This window comes from Acomys russatus, chromosome 12 (assembly GCF_903995435.1).
Source record: "Acomys russatus chromosome 12, mAcoRus1.1, whole genome shotgun sequence".
NCBI classification, from domain to species: Eukaryota; Metazoa; Chordata; class Mammalia; order Rodentia; family Muridae; genus Acomys; species Acomys russatus.
Window position 1 is genome coordinate 281775 of NC_067148.1, and position 21743 is coordinate 303517.

At 38.4% G+C, this 21743-nt stretch overlaps 1 protein-coding gene across 3 annotated transcripts in view; it reads right to left on the bottom strand.

Moving 5' to 3' along the window:
- Tpp2 (tripeptidyl peptidase 2) overlaps positions 1-21743 on the bottom strand; it is an 82768-nt gene that overhangs the window by 16017 nt on the left and 45008 nt on the right. For 2 of the 3 annotated variants that reach the window (XM_051153766.1, XM_051153768.1), the window contains exons 17-25: positions 13714-13868; positions 11932-12048; positions 11624-11724; positions 9655-9751; positions 8536-8673; positions 7072-7316; positions 6771-6849; positions 4916-4954; positions 114-265 (exon numbers count right to left, since the gene is read on the bottom strand). In XM_051153766.1, the coding sequence (XP_051009723.1) occupies positions 114-265; positions 4916-4954; positions 6771-6849; positions 7072-7316; positions 8536-8673; positions 9655-9751; positions 11624-11724; positions 11932-12048; positions 13714-13868 (1123 nt within the window). The remainder of the gene's footprint in view (positions 1-113; positions 266-4915; positions 4955-6770; positions 6850-7071; positions 7317-8535; positions 8674-9654; positions 9752-11623; positions 11725-11931; positions 12049-13713; positions 13869-21743) is intronic. The other variant, XM_051153767.1, reaches the window with a different exon arrangement.

Consider the following 21743-nt stretch of genomic DNA (forward strand, 5'->3'; position numbering starts at 1 on the left):
ACTTGCAATCCTCTCATCCAGTCAACAATTTTGAGTAAAGTCTATACATGTACACATGAACGTATTAGTTGGCAAATACCTAAGAGCATTGAACTCTACTAAAACCAACCTACTTTGTCATCCACTGAATTTTAAGATCTCGTAATGCTTCAGTAAACTCTTCTTTCAAGTCTTTCTCTTTTTCTGGATCCTTTTCTTTGTCTTTGCTGCCATTCTTAGTCTTTGTTGGTGGAGGTATTAGATAGTAATGAACAGGGATCACATCCTAGGAAGGTGAAGAAAGCCTTAGGTTAATAATGCTTCACTTCACACATTTTAAAAATCATTGTCAAAAGCTGAGCATCTTGTAATGTAAGTTGGGCCTGAGTTGTATTATATTGTATTCCAGATCTGATGGGCCAAGAAACATCAAAAATACCCATCTGCAATTACTGGAGTCCCCTGCCCCTGAAACTTTAAAAATACTGAAACTTTTATCCATCTGTTTAAAATGAAAGAAGTAAACTTCCCAGTATCTTTAGCATCTGACACCATAAGGACAGTGTACTCTGTCCTTTTACAATGAATCCTAAACAGAGGGGTAAACAAATTTAAAAAAGAGAACATATTTTTTTTCCTACTAAGAAGGCAGAGTAGACAAGTACTATTTCTGAACTTATAAATACATGTTCTACCTAGAGTTAGTAAGACAATAAACACACAAGTAAATAATTTCCGATAGCAGCATATGATACACACACAAAAAATCAAAAGGATAGAGTGACTGCTGGGTGAAATAGAGAAATCATGCAAACAAAGTGGTTATGGAAAGGTCAGTGAAGCTAAATGATAAATGTGAATGAATCTGAATAAACCTAACTGAAGAAAATAGACCCTTCCCCAGGAATTGTCATTTGCAGTGGAAGTTGAACAAGTCCAAAAGCCTGAACCCAGTACATGAAAGCAGTTATGTAAACCAAGAATGTGGGCTACAGTCATGTAGAGTTTGATGGAATACAGTAAAAAATGTAGATCCTATCTTAAATATATAAAGAAACCTATCAAATATTATATATGAAGTGATTATAGACTTTGCTTTCAATGATATTATTTGGGCTTTTTTTTTTTTTTTTTAAATTCTTGATGATGTAAGTTGAGAATAGACCATAGAAAGGGAAATTAGAGGTAGAAAAACAAGTCAGGAAACAAGCCTAGGAATCCCTAAGTTCCCTGTGTGGAAACAAAAGAAAATAGATATTCTGTGAAGGTAGAGCCAAGAACGTCTGTCAATAGTGCTTAAAGCCATGGCATAAGTATGGCCATCAGGGATAAGAGACTAGAAGAGAGTAGATCTGCTATTTTTGCATGGCACAAAGATGCTGTAAGATAGGGACAAAACAAAAGGTATTTGGGTTTTGAAAATCTTAAGAATGACCATGAAGAATGAAGTAGCAGGGATGACAAGATGGCTAAGACATTGAAGGCATTTATTGCTGAGCATGATGACCTGAATTTGAATCCTGGGCCCACATGATGGAAGGAGTGAACTAAGTGCTGCTAGGTCCACTCCCCTGGGGCTCCCCCCTTCTCACACAGAATAAAAAATTAAGTCAAAAACAAAAAAGAATGGAGTCATCAACTGCTAATCCAGATGAAAAATGGCAAGCAATGAAGAGGAGACACTAGAATATTTGGCTACAAGGAGCATGATGATCACCTTGGCCAAGAGTTGTGTCCTGAGACAAAGACAAAGAAGAAACAGAGAACAGAGAAATAAGCCTGCAGCTCTTTTGAGAAAGTTCTATTTTGAAGACAGCAGAAAAGTGTAGCTTAATTAGTTTGTCTATGGTGTATAAACCATTCCTATAAATATACATTGCTTGGGAAATGGAACCAAATGGTTAGACTTAGTTTTTGGTAAGAAATTGATTGTCCTTAATTAAGTCAGTTTTTCAAATTCTGTTTTCAGGTTTATATTAAACTGCTGCTAAGTTACTATTTATATTCATTTTAATAACATTTCTAACATTGGAACAAATTTGTATTACTGGAAGGGACACAGACTGCCCTCATGACATTATTTCAGAAAAACCTGAGCTAAAAGTATTTCAAAATCTTGATCCCCAAATAGAATTTTTTAGTGTAAATATATCCATTTTAACAACATTCTGACACTCAATTCTGGGGTATAAAATGTGAGGAATTACTGCTGTAGCTCTACTATCACTTCACTACAAAATAATAACCACCATCCCTTCATGACCCATTTAAAAAGCAGAAACCAAAATGAAAAAGTCATAAAAATCTATCAGCAACCCTGTTATATTCTCTAAGGTAAGGGAGCCAGAGCCCAGGAACAGTGGTTCACACAAGGTCCAAGACAAGGGAACATTTTACTATTGGGCTTGCTCCTTTAAGACCCTGTCACCTGTCCATCCTTCTTGTCTTAATACCATCCCTGTTTTTATTCCGGAGACCAAGTCTTGCACTAGAAGCCAGGTTGGCTCTGAATTCATGATTTTGTCTGAGTCTTTCCTCCCAAGTCCTGACAGTTCAGGAATCACGGGTGCTCCACCATGCTCAGCTTTCTTCTCTACTGCTTTCAGGTCACTTTCCTAAGTGGGTATTGCCCCAGAAAAAGTAAAAAGGTGTTTGAAAAACCTGACCCCATACCATTAAATTCTCATAGAAACAGCTTCAGAGTCATATGTTTAGCACAACTATCTAAGAAGTAAGGCTATAGAGTCTCCAATATTTACTTACGTAAACATTGGAATCAAGTTTTTCATAGAGTATATTATTCAAACTGTAAATCACCACTTGCCTGACAGGCCCTATTCATTCAAACAGTAATGTGTACCCCTTTAGCTTGCCAGGTTAGAATGCAGGAAAATACTTCGATGTAGAGAAACCTATATTTTGGAAGGCAATTTATCCTCTGAATTTCAAAGGTAAGGCATTTGCTATTACTGTTTTAGTACAAAAGACAGAAAATAGAATTTAATATGAGTACTATGTTAATGTACAACAAATAGGTAATACCTATAAAAATAAGAATTCTTATTCAAAAGCTTGACTAATCACTAAAAATATGAGTAGAAAAGTTTATGATCTTAGAACAATTCAGTAATAAGTACAATTAAAACGTTAGTAAAACCTTATTAAACATTTCACAAGAATTTTCTATTATAAAATTACAAATGCATTACTTTAAAACGCTAATGAAAGGGAAAATAGGAGTTGTTTTAATTTGTATTGCTATGATCATACACTATTTAATAAGCATTCTTTTCATCTCACTTCTCCTAAGGGACTAACATAAGGTTAATTGAATAGTAATGGTTTTGTAACTTAAATAATGAATAATTGTGATGTTTTAAAAGGGGCTAGAATATTCACAGTAGAAAAGTTATAAAGCATCCTCAATAGGATAAACTTAGTATTAAAGTTGAAACAATGCTAAGCTATCAATAAAGTGTTTCAATAGTGTTCAAACTGAAGAATATTTTTCAGAAACTTAATGTTACCTATAAAACCAATAACTGCTCAGTGGGCAGCACAACACTTAGATGTAGTTCAAAAGGCCCAATTTGAGTGCTTCAATTATTAATTTAGTTATTAAATGAAAAGCTTTATACAAGCTCAACTACTTTAAAGATTAATATCATTGATGCCATTTACAATTTATTAAAAGTATCTAAATTATTTTACATGTGTAAGTATTTCTCTTTGTAACTTTATATTTGTTTTTTTTTATAATACCTATACTGAAAGAAGGAATGGACAGAATCAAGTCTAATTCCCAAATATACTACACAGGCTTTATTCAGCTTCCAGCAATAATAATCTTTCTTCAGTACTATCTATTATATCTATTATACCTTGTACAACTTTACCCAACAAAACTTTGCAGCCCAACTAAAAAATAACCCTTGTTGTTATATGCTTCCTATTTTTGTTCAGTTTCTAGGAAACCGTTTCAAACAGTCATCATGGCAACTCAAAGAGGCACAAATGCAATACTTCCTACATAAGGAGACCATTCAAATACTAAGTGATATAAGTGGCTCTTCTTCAAGTGTGCCCCTTTCTTTGTATTTAGTGTAGATATCTTTAAGTTAAATATGGCTCCAGCAGTCAATACAGATTCTCATATGCTAAAGGAAACGAAGTAGAACCATTTGAAGCACCAAATCTGTATTTTTATTACAGACTCAGATTTTAGTTAGAAGTTTATATTTACTGTTTTTTTAATAAATATTTGTCCTCACATAACTAGGATAGATGTAAGAGCAGGAACTAGTTTGTTAACAAAATCATTTTATTTAAAATGGCTTTTAGATTTCAATAGGTTTTTTTTTTTACATTTAAAAATACTTTGTGTGTGTGTATATGTGTGTGTGTGTGTGTGTGTGTGTGTGTGTGTGTGTAGGCGAATGCCATGGTACACGTATGGAGGTCAGACTATAACTGTCTTTCCATAATATTAAGTCCTGGAGATCAAACTCAGGTTGTTAGACCTGTCAGCAGGAACCTTTAATTATTGAGACATCTTACCAGCCCTAAATTTTAAAAATAACTAATTATTTTACTCTCCATTATTATATTGCCATATTGACCTCTTTATGGCTTTGGACATGCAAAATTTCAAACTTTTGAACTTGATATTTTTTTCTACAGCAAGAAATAAAAAGCAATAAAAATTGTCTATACCATTGGAAAAATAGGGGTTATAGTTTAAAAAACCTTTTACAGAAAGGCAGTATGCCAATACTGGTTATAGGCATTAACTAAGAGAACTATACTGCAGAATGTAAAGAAAGAAAACTAAGGGAGAGATTCTTTAAAAATAAAGATTTATAATAGAGAAAAAAGTTTAATTACTATGTAAATAAGGCTTTAAGACATCGTTTTTTTAAGAACTGGCAATCAGTACCTTTTTAAATTTTCCTTGTCGTTTTGCTGCAGACTGCCCCTGGGAGTTAGAACGACATTCTGTAAGAAAACATGCATAATCTACACAGGATGGAGATACCACCTCTGCCTAACTGTCTTCCAACTGAATATTCCATCTGCATGCGTCACAGTACTCAGAAGGGCCAGACCTGTGACCACAATGGCATGCTTTTAAAGAAAGCAGCACTGCCATGCCAATTTTTAAAAATAAAAAAGCACTCAGATATGCCAATTTAAGGCAAACTTCCAGCTTTTTAGTTTAAATATTTAGTGATCAAACTTCATTAGCATTAAAATATTTAAATTTAGCTGACAGTCTGCAGAGTCTGATTGTATAAAGGAGGTCATGACCATTACATAAGCCTATGTCATTCTTAAAAAAAAAAAAAAAAAAAAAAAAAAAAAAAAAAAAAAAGCAACACTCAGGGCTACAATGAAAGGCAAAGTGAAATAAAATCACTTTTCCTTTCTAACTACCAAAACATAGGGAGTATAAAACTGCTGAGGAAAGTTTAAATGAGGAACCCAATGGCAATTATACTAACTTAGTATCTTTAGATTGTTGCTACTTTCTTAAAAATGACCTTTGTAACTATAGTTAGCTAGCTACAGTCAATTGTAAGCATTTATAATTTCAAATTTGCCTCTAACAGTATAGTCAGAAAGTACTATTTCTGAATTGTTATGAGTATTTATACCAATAATTCTGTTCTGCTATACACTTCATGAGCGGTGGACTTCTGAGATGATCCATCTATCATCTGCATGGAAAACTCAATGGTAGTTCCACAGAAACAGCTATCTAGGTACATCTACAAAAAGATCTGTGAGGACTTCTTAAATCAGTTCATGAACAAAGTCCAGCATCAAGCGCTAATTTACTTCAAATGACACTGAAGTATGTATGAGTAAGGAGTATACACTGAAATGCATCCTAACAAATGTAAAAGTTTTTTCTAAGCACAAAACCTCAAACTATTCTTTGGTGGCTATGAATATATGATCTTAGTTGAACAGTGATAATGAATAAAAACAAATTTCAAGATAAATGAGATGAGCTCATCCTGATAACAGCATATTTAGATCCCAGTATTAGGTAAGGAGACTTAATTGTTTTGTATGAACTAATGCTAAATGAGAAATGTAAAGATGTAAGAACTGTATAACACTAAAATGAGCTATAATAAAGGGAACAGATCCACATAAACAACATTATCTGCAAAAATATGTAATGAAAAGATGGAACAACCTGAAATAAATTCCTATAAGGTTCTAATAAAGTTATCTGTAAACTAGAAACAAAAAATATCATTTTGACACCATGAAAGGCAACACCACAAGAAACAACTTACATTTACCCATATAATTATGAAAGATCTCAACAAATCTTCACAAATGTGAAAGCCAACTCCCATTAATAAATATTCTCCAGATTGGGTTTTTTTTTTTTAAAAGAAATAAAAAGAATCTGAGTTATTTCAATCTCTACAATATATTGGTTTCAATTCTAGGGCATGTTGTGACTTTACATATCCCATTTACTTCAGCCAATTATGATCTGGATCTAAAGAAGATTAAGTACTGAGTTAGGATAGGTTTAGGGCATGAGGTTCATAGTAAAGAACATAAACTATTATTTATTGACATATTTAAAATATATACCAAATATTAATTCACTTTCAACAATAGCTCAAGGAAAAAACAACAAAAACAATTACCCTATTCCCTCCCTGTGTATTTTCTTCCCCCTCTTCTGAACTATGGATATAAAGCATATCTTCAAAGGGTTGGGAAATTTAATGCAGGTACTTTCAGTGTAAAACACTAGTACTTACAGCTTTCTTTCCAAGCTCAGTCTTTGACAATGTCAAGGAGCCTGCAAGGTAGCATCCAGGTCCTGCCCCCTTAGGTATTCTAATGAGAGAATTAAAAAGGGAAAAAAAAGTAACAAAAGAAAAGGTTTCACAAAAATACTTAGGACAACCATCAAAATAACTTCATACTGAAATATTTCCCATGTCCAAATTTTCAAAACTCAAACTGAGAAATAACTTCAGACTAAATGATAGAAAATTATAAATGTAGATTAACATAAGAACCACAATGTCTTTCAGTACCATCAACATCATCACTTACTTATCATCAGGTAAGGAAGTAACAAAGAATGGCTGGTTATATTTGGGTGGTAATGTCAAACTGCTGGATTTCTTCTTTCCTAGAAGTGCAAGGCTATGATTTTCATGAATATCTAAGCTCAAGGTATTAGACAACCTATGAGAAACAATAAATGGAAGATCTTTAAGACGATCCAAATCACTGATTTGCTCATGACGAATCTGTAGTCGAATTGTATAATCTCCTTTCTCCAGTTTCAAAGAATACTGAAAAAGAAAATATTTGAAAAATGTAAGTTTAGTTCAATAAAATGACAAGAAAAGGATAAAAGAGACAGTTCCACTTACAGAATGTACAAGGTATAAACATCTATACACAAAATGTCTAGGGTGCTAGTGACCAGGCAGAATCAGAAATATCAAGTGGCTTGCTCAGAGTCACACAGAGAGTAAAGAATGAAGGTGCTCAAGTAAGGTCTGTCCTCATTTTTCCTGCCACAGGAATATCTACATACTCACATAATAAAAGTTAATACACAGCTAAGAAAAACAATGAAAATTTTCTTCTTGGGTCATCAGAAATAAGAAGTAGTAATCAAAAAGTCAAAATAAGCTTTTCCATATTATCTAAAACAAACATGTATGTGTATACACATGTGTGACTTCTGGTAAACTTTACATTTTAACTGTGAAGTGTCACACCCCTTTATGACAAGCAGGGAAAACCAGGAGCCAATAGAGATCAAGGAATATAAAGCTAATACATTCCACCTTGCTAACATGCTCATGGGAAGAGGGAAGCTGTATTCTGCAGATGTAGGTCTTCTGAGCTGACGTGAAATTTAACTCAAGTAATGTAAAATTCCAGTCCACAGCGATGAGACTACTGCTGGCTTGACAGGGGAAAACTGAGATCACTCATTATTCGGCAAAAATCTTGAGCATTTAAGAAAAAATATCTCACGTTTCTTCAAATACAATTTCAACTAGAGACAAAATTTCTAATCAGAGGATTATTTTCCTTTAGTGATAGTAGAAAGCACAGTGCCTAGCATGCAGTTCAATGCTCAGTAGAATTCCATATCTGAAGGTACTAATAAAATGAAACCACCAGAGTACAGTCTTACTAACCCCAGTGTTCCACTCAGGTGATGGATCACTTTACAGTCTCCCATACCTCATTCACTGTCTATTTTTAAATGCGTACAGTGTTAGGAGGGAGAAATACTATAACACACAGCTATACTGGGACTAGAGGTCTAATATAGGGGCAGAACGCATGCTGAACATGTACAAAGTCTTAGCTGCAGTCCCCTGTTCTCAACTAATAACGCTTTGCTGGCCAGTGTTTGTAAGTAGCATCCTTAAAACTATAATAAACAAAAGAGATTTCTATAGGTATAAAAAATCTGAATGTAAAATTATGGCATTTTAAAAATAAATTTTTGGGATTTTGGGATTTATTAATTCTTTTTACAATTTATACCTGATGTGGATAGGCATCGCCTGAGCCCATCTGTCTTTTGTTCTGGTCAAAAATAATCCACAATTGGCTATCAAATTCTGATTCATATAACAATTCACAAAGAAGTGGACAACTAGGTGTTACTTCTCCACTTTTGGGCTATGAAAAAAGAAAGAACAATTATTGATATGGCTTATATATAACTATAAATAAGTTTCAAGAAAGTATCCAAAATACATTCTAATAAACATTTTTTTTCAATGTATATGGTAGCTACTATCTTGGCAATAAATAGATGTACTTTTGTAGACTTTAAAATCTACAAACCTAGTGCTCTTCTCTCTCTCTCTCTCTCTCTCTCTCTCTCTCTCTCTCTCTCTCGCACACACACACACACACACACACACACACCTCCCCTAACATATATATATATATATATATATATCTCCTCTAATTTCTTTATAAAACTGGAACCTAACAATTTACTGAAATCCACCATTCTGTAACATCAACACTAAATCCACATTATGCTTCAATAAAGTAAGCATAACAATCCAACGCATACAATGGTCTCAATTACTTTAATTACTGATTCTTTACAGAGGGCAATCAGGCCCAGTGTTACCATCAATGGGAGAATTGTTGTGGTCAGGATGTGCATATGATGAATACCTAGTACCCAGCTGGTTATGCTGTGCTGTTTGGGAGATGGCTGAAATTCTAGGAGGCAGGGCCTCCCTGGACAAAGCTAGGTAGCTGGGAGCATATTCCAATTTATATTTCCTGGTGTCCTTTTTCTGCTTCCTGTCATTTACGAGTTGAGCAGCCTCTGATAAATGTTCCTGCTGCCATTGTGAACTGTCTGACTCCAGGCCCAGAAACAGAGTCCAGTGACCACAGGCTAAACCCTCTGAAACAGTGTGGCAGAGTTAACAACTCCTTCATTTACACATTTTTTTCCTTTCTGGAATTTGTCTTATCATACATACACACACACACACACACACACACACACACACACACACACACACACACACAAATCCTCAATGAATTATGAATAAAAACTAAGTCTCAAAGACAAGCCACGTCTTTCCATCAGTGATTTCATAGTACACAGTATATTTACTACAAAACACTTACCTGATGAAAGCTATATGTCAGGACTATCTCATAAAGCTGGCGATTATTTGGCAAAACATCTCTTGATCCTAAAGGTCTGGTTTTTGCACTGACTGGGCTGTAACAAGGCAACTGCATCACTAAATTAAGTCAAGATTTCACTTAATGATACAAAGAAAGCAGCTAAACATGCCAGACGAGAGACCACTCCTGAAACTGCCTTTTACAGTAAACTGTATAATATTTTAATTATTTTTTTTAACATTTTAATTATTAATATGTATTTCAAAAACATTTAAAAATGTTACCAATAAGCTCTTAGCACAGCCAAATCTCAACACTTGGGTGGTGGTTACCAACAAGAGTTAAAGAGTATTTAACTCTGCATAGGCATGGCATGGCAACATCATAGCCAAGGAGATAGTTCTGCCAAGTATTAGCAGCACAATACCGAGATTGGAAGATCCTGCCCCCACGGAGAGTTTGTGGCATACACTCAAGAGACAAATTTCTTTTACCAGTCAATGAGATTTTCTGGTACTGAATTTTTAAAGAATGGACAATGCATTCACAAAATAAAAACTAGACACTGTCAACTTGCTTTGTTGTAATACCTGCAATTAAATTGAGGGACTTGCGTATAGAAAGTGAACACTACTGTTAAGCATTCTGTTGGTGGTCATGTAGCATCTGCAGGGAATGGCAGATGGGACTCCATTACGGCCAGGCCCTTGGAGACCCCTTCCTATTTGGCAAGGACCAGTGGTGAACTTTGGTGGCCTCTACGATTATTGACTAGATTGCGTGTGCTGCAAGCTCTCCTTGCTTTTGCTAAGCTGTTTAAACTAATAGCAATATAGTTTCAGTTTGTTGAACATGGGCAGGCTAAAAGCCCTGGGGAGGAGTCTATGTTTTTTCTCAATATTTTTTTGAGGGGTAAAATCTTCCTTTCCTCTCTCTGTCTCTATTGGTCCTCCAGATGTGACCATTAATCCTGGGTATTTTGGGACATATAATCATGTCCTTAGAAAAACAGCTGGGTCCTGCTTGTATAATTGTTCTGAGGAAGTTATGTCTAATTAGCAGAGACTTAAAAATTGGGCAAGCTGTGGCTGATTGGTAGACTTAAAACATGCTTCCTAGAAAGATGGTATCAGAAACTGATAGGTGCATATCAGGAAACGTTGCATGGTATGGGTATGTCTCTATCTATAATGGGGGAAAACTGTGACAGAGGGATGCTATTTGACTTATACCCACAAATGGTTAACCTGTCTCTCACCTCGCATTTGCTGCAGCTGGGTATGTGCTCATGTCTAGAGGACATTCCTGGCTAGACATTTATTTTTGGCTTGCCGAAATTGTGCTTTGTAGCACAAAATATGGTTGAGGGTGACTGACCCAGTGGGAGGGGGGAGGAAAACTATTGGGGGGGAACTTTTTGTAATGAGGGAGCTTAGGTTGTGCTGATGCTGTAATTTCTTTAAATAAAATAACAAATGATGTCATTGCTCAGGAGAGTAGGACTGCGATTGTATAAAGTCGGCTCTAGCTATTGGGGCCACTTGTTTGAAAGTCTACAGGTGGTCAGTGTCTTCACTTTATGCCCCTTCCCCATGTCAGGACCTGAACCCTTGAAGGTGGAGCTGGTCTCCGGCACAGTTATTCAATTCTTTTTCTTAGCTTAATCCTTTTTGAGTTATCCAGGTGAGTCTTGAACTTGCTGTTTTCCTGCCTCAGCCCCAACTGTTAATTCACTTCTGTCAAGAAATGGTCAGCATATCGTGACACTCAAGATGATGGCATCAGTGAGGGTAGAAGGCAATGCTAAGCAACCTTGGGAAACCTGAGAGGATTCCTAAGCAACAAAATGAAACTGGAGTTTTGCACTGCTGACATCACATGGATAAAAATTAGAGAAAGCAAAACAAACAAAAAATTCTTCTCATTGACATTCAACTTTTGTAATTCTTAATATAATGAGAAATACCGTAGTGTCTGGACCCAGCTCTTCAAAGTTATGCAAGGAGCCAGATCTTCATACTTTAAGGAGGACTGAACATCAAAACGATTGATTCCTTCAGATGCATGCTACAAGAGAGATTTAAAAATTAATTTCTCAAACTTTAACAGGCAGTATTTTGTATATAAAATAATGTACTGCAAAGTTTTAAATGCATATGAAGGAATATAATCAGATTAATAGGTTCGGCTCTAATTAAAATTTACATCTATCAACGTAGCTATTTCTTATAACAAAAATGATAGTGAAAATGACGAGGCTGTTACAGTACTTACAATGTTTAACTGTGGTGCAGTACACACTATCCCATGGAATGATATTGTATAATCAATATTGACATCACTGAGACTTGCCCACCAACGAGCAATACAAAATTCAATTGCTTTTCCACCCTGAAAATAAAAATAAGAATGTTAAAGACTGAATCTGTTAGCCAGCTGTGGTGGCTCACGCCTGAAAGCCCAGCACTCAGGGAGGCAGAGGCAAGCGATCTCTGTGAGTTTAAGGCCGCCTGGTCTACCACGGAAGTCCAGGGAGACCAAGGCTACTACTGAGAGAAACTCTGCCTCAAAAAGCCAAAAACCCAAACCAAACCAAACCACCAAAAAAATTGAATCTGTTTTCTAACTCTTCCTCATATCACTAAATATTACCTGTTTAAATTTTTTTAGTTGTATCAAGAAAACAAAATATTTTATAACTCATTATCTATTTGTATTTTATTTATTTATGCACACAGTAAATAACAAAAAATCCTAGGACCAATTTAAAGATAACTAAGATTCATAATGAGAAGAAATATCACAAAACATACAAGGCAGACTCAATAGGCATTAAGAAGTTTTGGTTTTAGAGCTGCGTGGCAACTGAAGGAGCAATAAAGTTATGGTCACATCCTTCTCTTAAGAAACAATTTTAAAAGGGTGTCCTAGCCCTGTTGTAGCAGTACATTTAAAGAGATGAATAATGCTAACATTGTCCCATATAAAGTAACAAAGACATAAGAGATACCAAGATGATACAGAAGGAACTCAAAAACCCACAAGAGCAAGCATGGCAAGCACAGCAATATCTTCATCTTCCACATGGAGGGAACAGTCATTTCTATCAGGAGGGAGATGGAGACCAAACAAGTTTGTCTGCACATCAAACTACAGATTCTCAACAGTAAGATTTTAGTAAGATAACAAACGGCTTGTAGAAAAGTCTCACGTAAGAATCTATAGTGCTATGTGCTAACAATGTAAATGAGGATCTACATTATAAACTGGCACAAGATTAGAACATTTACTGACTGAAGTGTCTGAGTTAAAGAGATATGAATATTGGTTGGGGTACAGTTTAGTTATAGAGCAGTTGGCTTAGATGGATAGACCCTGAGTTGTATCATAACACTTTAAGAAGGGGAGAAGAGGGGAGGAAAATTTACTTCTGAAACACAGCTTATATTTTATTTACGGGCATAAATTCTCACTATGTAAATCAGGTTGACCCTGGAGATCCTCCTACTACTTCCGCCTCCAAAATGCTAAGATTACAGTTAAACACAATGATAATTGGCCTGGTTTTCAGTGTTTTTTTTTTTTTTCCTCACATGGTTGAGAGAGTATAGTTACTTATTAGGAACACCTTTGTGGCAAATGAACAAATCTTAATTTATATATCATTATAAGATTTTTCTTCCTCTTAAAAACATTTAAAAATATATCACATTTGCAGTTGTCAGGTTTATGAGTTTTTTTTTAAAGATTGCTTTTTATTTTATGTACATGAGTGTTTTGCTTGCATGTGATGCATTCCCAAGAGAGGCATGAGATCCCTTGGAACTGGAGTTACAGATGGCTGTAACCTGCCAAGTGGGTACTGTGAGCTGAACTATAGTCCTTTACAAGAGCAGCAACTACTCTTCAGCTCCACATTTTCAGTTTTCTTCATTAAATTACTGATCATCCTACCTTATCCAACAGGCATGAACAGAATCTGAAGCTCTAACATGCTCTAGGCACAACCTGTAACGTACTGTGAGTGCTCTGGATTTTCCTGTCAGACAAACTTACCAGGACAGGAAAGGCTTCAATCAGTGTTCCTTTTTCTGGAAGGGAACAAAACTTATAAAATTCATGACTTCGATATGCTCTCTGCTTCACAAGTTGTACTGCATGAAGAACAAACTTTGCTGATACCTCAGAAGAACATGAACACACGGTAACTTCTAAAATAAAGAAATTAAGTGTTAAACCCATAAAGTAGTTTTTACCTGTTTAGGGAATAATAAAAAATATAATAATATTATTTTTAAATTTACTTATATTTTATATATGTGGGTATTTTTCTTCATGTACAACATGTGCATGCCTGGTGCCTGCTGAAGAGCTCATCGGATACTCTGGTACTGGAGTTACAAATGGTTGGGAGCCTCCATGTGGGTGCTGGGAATCAAACTCAGGTCTTTCTGGAAGAGCAGCAAGTGTTCTTATCTATGCTTCTCTCCAACCCCTAAAATGGTATTTTCAAAGGAAAACTAGAAGCTGCCATGAAACAAAGAACCAAGTATGTATGTAAACGATATTCTGTAAGAAATAAAGCATTAAACGAACAACAATTCTTACTGTAGATACTGAAAAAGAGCAAAGCTGTTTCTGGATCTATATACGATTATTGTAACTGGGGCTTTAAAAAAACAAAAATAAGACAAAATTGGAGAGTTCCAAGATGGCAGCGCCCAGCAAACACTGTATATGATCTACTGCACGGAGACCAGGGACTTGAATGCAGCCACAGACTGCTAAATCTGGAGAACTTTAGGTGAGTGGGGTCCCACACAGTGCAGGCCACCGGCAGGCCTGGCCCCGGGCAAAGCAACAGACCATGGAGGTCCTGAACCCACTCTCCAGACGCTCAAACGGAACCTACCTATGGGCTGCAGTAAGCAGATAAAGCCCAAATTCAGTATGTGGGTCGGTACCGGAGCCCCTGGCCCGTGGAAATCACAGAGAAACAGGGGAAGCTGCCCTTGGCCCCATCCACCCGCCCCACACAAATTTGCTGAGGACTCCGCACCGTGTGGAAACATAGGCAACTGGGTCCACATAACTCAGAGAGAGCCGCGCAACCCGAAGGGTGGAACAGCCCAAGTTGGAGCTGAATGCAGGGTATTGAGTGCCTGGGTACACCTAGCTCAGAGAGAGTGGCATGCGGCCTCAGGAGCCAAACAGGCCCAGATTGGAGCCGGGCGCAGGGAACAGAGCCTGGAGACCCAAGCGGCTAGAACCCAGGTTGGACACTTCTTCACACAGTCCCGGCAGGATCTCCTAGTGGCTCAGTGAGAGTGTGCACAGCCTGTGGGGTGGAACAGGCCCAAATTGGAGCTGGAATCAGGGTACTGAGCCTGCAGACCCGAGCAGTTAGAAAACAACTTGGATACTTCACACAGCCCCAGCAGGATCTCCCACTCTCTCGAAAGAGGCTGGACACCCCTGAGGTGTCTATACGCTGGTCTGCATCGAGGGAAGTCTTGACTACAGTACTTCGGGAAGTGGAGGCAACTGGGAGCAACTTGCCAAGCCAGAGCTTGCCAGCCTCGATCCTCTGAGACCCCATCACAGCAAATCGCAGCACTAATGTGAAAGGCACCAGTCAGAAGCCTACCTCGGTTGACCCAGCCCAGAGCCCAAGGTGTAGACCAAAGTTTCCAGGACTGGAAACTAGGTCACCTACCTGTTCCAGGGAAAAACACCCTGATCCCCACAGGCAAGAGCACGCGACCTATAATCATTCACCAATTATCCACTCTCAACAACCATTGGAGGACACCAGAAGCTGCATCCCATCAACAGAAACAGCAAAACGACTAAAGGAAAGCGTAAGAATGCCTGACTGGGCTGCCTGTCTTGTCGTTCCATGTCCTGTTTCTAGCAGATTCCTATTTTGCCACCTATAAGAAGGCGCGGGCGCCACAAGTGGAGGTCCCACCAAGATCAGGGAAGTAAGGGAGGAAGCTGAAGGATCGCCCAGGGAAGCTGGCCAGCGCCTCAGGGAGGTAGGAAATGGGCGTATTGGAAATAGGTGCCGCAGGTTCATCCACAGTTCTGGTGGATCAAGTAGTGAGATTGTTATAGGATTAAGGCACCAGGATTAAGCATGAGAGTGTTAAAGATTTTATAAAAACAACAGAATTGAGTAGGCCTTGGTTTATGGTATCGGGAAAGCTAAATATCCAAGATTGGGATCAGGTGAAGTCTGATCTCCAGAGGACTTTACGGAAATGAAGGGTCCAACAGTGTTCCTATCGCTACCTTTTCGTTATGGCGTCTTGTTAGAGATGCACTTAGGAACGAGGATGAGAAAATAAGAGAGCAGCTAGGAAGAGCAGGAGGAGCAATCTGTAAAATCTTTGGCCCCATCTGAGACTGCCTCTGATATATCTTCTTCTAATTCTGAGGAGGAAGAGCCAACTTTAACCTCTGAGATACGGGCCCTAAAGAAGAAGGTGAAGGAGTGTAAGATTGAAGGAAAAGAAACTAGGAGAGCGGCCCAGGCGTATAACCCAGATTAATCAAACTCAATTATCTTTGGCAAAGCCTTCTGCTCCCCCTTGGGGAGTAGTCTTTCCAGTAGTTGAAGTGCCTCACTCAACTAACCCAGGGCAAACGCAGAGACTGCATGAAGCCCTCCAGTTTAAAGACATAAAACAGCTTAAGGAGGCAGTTATGGCCTATGGTCCACATGCCCCTTTTACGACTGCCATTTTTGAATCCTTCACAGGACAATTCTTAACATCTAGTGACTGGCAACAAATGTGTAGAGCAGTCCTCAGGGGGGTGATTATTTGCTTTGGCGCAGTGATTATCAAGAACAGTGTATTCAGACCGCCGCACATAATGCAGCAGCTGGGGTTCCACAGAGAAACGTGGATATGCTAGCAGGCATGGGTTTGTATACTGAACTTAGTGCCCAGATACAATATAACCCAGCTGTGTATGCGCAGATTGCAACTTGCGCCACGAGGGCTTGGAAGTACTTGCCTAATAAGGGGGCAGGAAAACAGCTGTCTAAAGAGGTCCAGGGACCCTTGGAGCCCTTCCAGGAATTTGTTGATCGCCTTATGCAATTGGCAGGAAGGATTTTTGGAGATGTGGAAGGAGCCATGCCTATTATTAAACAATTGGCCTTTGAAAATGCTAATAAATACTGTCAGGAAGCCCTTAGGCCTTATAAACATAAAAGTGAATGACTATCTGAAAATTTGCCGAAGTATAGATACTACTCACGTAATGGGGAAAGTAATAGCTTCTGCTGTTCAGGGACGGTCACCTTCTGGGGGAGTCCAGCCAAAAACATGTTTCAGATGTGGTAGACAGGACACTTTAAGAGAGAACGTACTCAAAGGGAGACTGGACAAGCTCGAGATAGAGTTGATCATACTAAGCCAGGTTTGTGTCCTTGTTGCCAACGAGAGTATCATTGGGGGAATGAGCGCCGCTCTAAGACAAATAGGCAAGGGAGGCCACTGCAGGGAAATGGGCCCCAGGGTCAGCTCCGGGCCCGTCAAGACAGGTGTGCAGAGCCTTGCAGACACCTGCCCTTCAAGTGATTCAACCTGTATGCCAGTAGGTCTGAGCAGACCAGTATGGCTGTATTTGACTAATTAGAGCCTGGGCACGGCTGCTATGCCTGAGGATTTGGAAAGGAGTAACATTATGGGGACATTTTATTTAAAATATCATAAGTTCAGCTATCTGTGCTGTAGCACCTTTCTTGTTGTTGTTACTAATGACTCCCTTGAGGGGAAGACTTTAAATTGTTCCCTGCAAGTTTGCCATCTAAGAAGTTGCTGGAATGATGAGAAGACAGCCGTGGTGGCATGGACACCTGGAGTGGTTCCCTTTCCTGTGACGCATGACGGCTGGCAAGGCCTGGTGATTTATCAGGAAAGGAGAGATTTCAGAAGTACTGCTGCTGTTATTGTCACCATTGCTGTAGAAGCTGCTGCCGCCACTGTTGTGGGTATTGCCATTTCTCAGTCTGTTAACTACTGTGCACACGATGGATAAAACACTCAGGAGAGGTGGCCAGTGCGTTGGTTACTCAGAATTCTCTAAATTCTATGATACAACTGGCTATGTAAAATCTTAATCAGTGAACAGCCTTATTACAGGAGACTAGAGTTCCACCTATTATGGAGATGCCTTCATAAAGGGCCTACAGATGTGGGAAGCTTGCTAAGAAGCTGAAGCAATGCTATCACGCTAGGTATCCTGCTATGTGGCTTAGGAGGTTTTCTGTTCTGGAGCCTCTGCCGCATAAGAACGCAACAGGCATTTCAACAGTTACATGCCAAACAGGTCCTCATGCCTTTGGCAGGGGATAACCCTACTGCTCTGACTTGGCTGAGCCTTGATAAATGAGTATCCAATGATGGGTAAGACCATGGAGGTACCTATCAACCTAAGACAGGAGGGTTTTGCAGCACAAGGCCTTTCCAATGATGGGTAAAATAGGAAACCAATGTCCTGGCAACCTAAGACAGGAGCTCATTTATATTTTATATAAAGGGGGGACCTGAAGGAACCAGGCCCAACTGGGCTGCCTGCCTGTCTTGCTGTTTCATGTCCTGTTTCTAGCAGCTTCCATGTCTGTGTTTATCTTGGTTAGCTAGTCATGTTTACTGCTCTGAGAACGCACCCCTCCCATCCTCGAGACTTTTCCTCCTGTGTGCAATCACCTCTTGAGGGATTTCACCTGGGAGGATTCCTGTTTTGCTGCCTATAAGAAGGCTCTTTGGAACTCTGGAGGAAAACGAAAATAATAAACCACTGCTGCGGCTGCTGCTGCGGCTGCTGTTCTCTTAGCACGAAGGACCCGCTGTGTTATTGTGTGTGTGTGTGTGTGTGTGTGTGTGTGTGTGTGTGTGTGTGTGTGTGTGTTACATCCGCAGTCCCTCGCCCTCGACTCGGTACCGCGGTGACGCAGGTGCCACACTCAGCATCTCCAGATGCCAGCTATCCCAAAGAAAACAACCCTGAGAACCCAAACACAATCAAAATACCAGAAACAACCTCAAGCCCTTAGTAAGATGATAATGGAAGAAATGAATAAAATGTGTCAACAACTGAAGGAAGATGCAACCAAGTGGGTTAAAGACATAAAAGAGACATATAGAGAGGCACTGGAAAAATTTCAGGAAAATACAAACAGACAGATGAAGGAAATCAATAAAACACTTCAAGACCTTAAGTTGAAAATGGAATCTATGATAAAGGAACACATAGAAGAAAAACATGACCGAGAGGCCTTAGAGAAGAAAGCAACCAACAGAGAGGTGCCTTCTCTAACAGAATCCAAGAAATGGAGGAACGGATTTTGGAACTTGAAGATAGAATTTTAGAACTCGAAACAACCATGAAACAACCATCAAAGAAATTGCTAAATCTGAAAAACTGCAGACACAAAACATCCAAGAAATCAAGGACACATGAAAGGCGAAACCTGAGAATAATAGTCATTGAGGAAAGAGAAGATGCCTGATTCCATGGCCCAGAAAATATCTTCAACAAAAACATAGAAGTAAATTTTCCCAATCTGAAAGAGATGCATATGAACATACAAGAGGCCTACAGAACACCAAATAGAATAGACCAGAAAAGAAAATCTTCCTGCCACATAATAATAAAAACAAAATACACAGAACAGAGAAAAAATATTAAAAGTGGCAACAGAAAAAGGCAGAGTAACATACCATGGCAAACCTATCAGAATTACACTTGACTTTTCAGCAGAGACCATGAAAGCCAGAAAAGCCTGGACAGAGGTCCTGCAAACCCTAAGGGAACACAAATGCTAGGCCAGACTACTATACCCAGTGAAACTATCAATAACCACTGATGGAGAAAACAAAATATTCCATGACAGAAACAAATTCAAACAGTACCTATCCACAAATCCAGCTTTACAGAAGTTACTGGAAGGAAAACTCCACCCCACAGGGATGAGTTACAATTGAAACAACACAGGAAATTGATAACTACACCATCGCAAAATCACAACCTTACAAACTCTTGACTGTACCAAACATCAAAATGAAGGGACATAATAGTCACTGGTCATTAATATCTCTCAACATCAATGGTCTCAATTCTCCAATAAAAGAAACAGACTAACCGAGTGGATACACAAACAAGACCCAACACTCTTCTGCATCCAAGAAACACACCTCACCTGCAAGGATAGACATTACCTCAGAGTAAAAGGCTGGGAAAAAAATATTCCAACCTAATGATCACAAGAAGCAAGCTGCTGTAGCCATTTTATATCCAATAAAATAGACTTTCACCCAAAATTAATCAAAACGGATGAGGAAGGACACTTCATACTTACCAAGGGCAAAATCAACCAAGATGATATCACAATTCTGAACACCTATGCTCCAAATAAAAGGGCGCCCACATTTGTAAAAAGAACTAATAACAGAGCTTAAACCATTCACCGATCCCCACACAGTAATAGTGGGAGAATTCAACACCCCACTTTCACTGAAGGATAGGTCACTGAAACAGAAACTAAGCCAAGAAATAACATCATTAACCAATGTCATGAATCAAATGGATCTAACAGATGTTTACAGAACTTTCCACCCAAACACAAAGGATTTACTTTCTTGTCAGCACCCCATGGAACATTCTCCAAAATTGATCACATAGTAGGTCCCAAAGCAAGCCTCAACAGATACAAGAAGATTGAAATAATACCTTGTATCCTATCAGATCACCATGGTCTAAGGCTAGACTTCAACAACAACAGAAATAACAAAAAGCCTCCTCACATGTGGAAACTAAACAACTTTCTACTTAATGACAGCTGGGTCAGGGAAGAAATAAAGAAAGAAATTAAGGACTGCCTAAAATTCAATGAGAATGAAGGAACAACATACCCAAATCTGTGGAACACATTGAAAGCAGTGCTAAGAGGAAAATTCATAGCATTGAGTGCCTTTAAAAAGAAATTGGAAACATCCCATATAAGCAACTTAACAATATATCTGGAAGTCCTGGGGGGGGGGGAAGAAGCAGAAACCCCCAAGAGGAGTAGATGTTTGGAAATAATCAAACTCAGCGCTGAAATAAATGAGAAACAATGAGAACAATTCAAAGAATCAACAAAACCAGGAGCTGGTCCTTTGAGAAAAATCAACAAGATAGACAACCCATTAGCCAAACTAACTAAAAGGCAGAGAGACACTATCCAAATCAACAAAATCAGAAATGAAAAGGGAGAAGTAACAACAGAAACAGAAGAAATACAAATAATCTTAAGATCCTACTTTAAAGGCATTTATGCCACGAAATTTGAAAAGCTAAGGGAATTGGACAATTTTCTTGATCGATTCCACTTGCCAAAATTGAATAAAGATCAGGTAAACAAATTAAATAGTCCTATTTCTCCTATAGAAATAGAAGTAGTCATTGACAGTCTCCCAACCAAAAAAAGCCCAGGGCCAGATGGTTTCAGTGCAGAATTGTACCAGACCTTCAAAGAGGAGCTAATACCGATACTCTTCAAGCTACTCCAAAAGATAGAAAGGGATGGAACATTACCAAATTCTTCCTATGAGGCCACAGTCACGTTGATACCTATACCTCAAAAAGACCCAAAAAAAGGGGGAGAACTTCAGACCAATTTCTCTTATGAACATAGATGCAAAGATACTCAATAAAATACTTGCAAAACGAACACAAGAACCTATCAAAGGCATCATTCATCATGACCAGGTAGGCTTCATTCCAGGCATGCAGAGATGGTTTAACGTATGGAAATCCATCAATGTAATCTACCATATTAACAAACTAAAAGAAAAAAAACCAGATGATTATCTCCTTAGATGCAGAAAAAGCATTTGACAAAACCCAACACCCATTCATGTTTAAAGTGTTGGAGAGATCGGGGATACGAGACACATACCTAAACATAAAGGATATATACAGCAAGCCAATAGCCAACATCAAATTAAATGGAGAGTTACTCAAGGAAATTCCTCTAAATTCGGGGACAAGACAAGGCTGCCCACCATCTCCATATCTCTTCAATATGG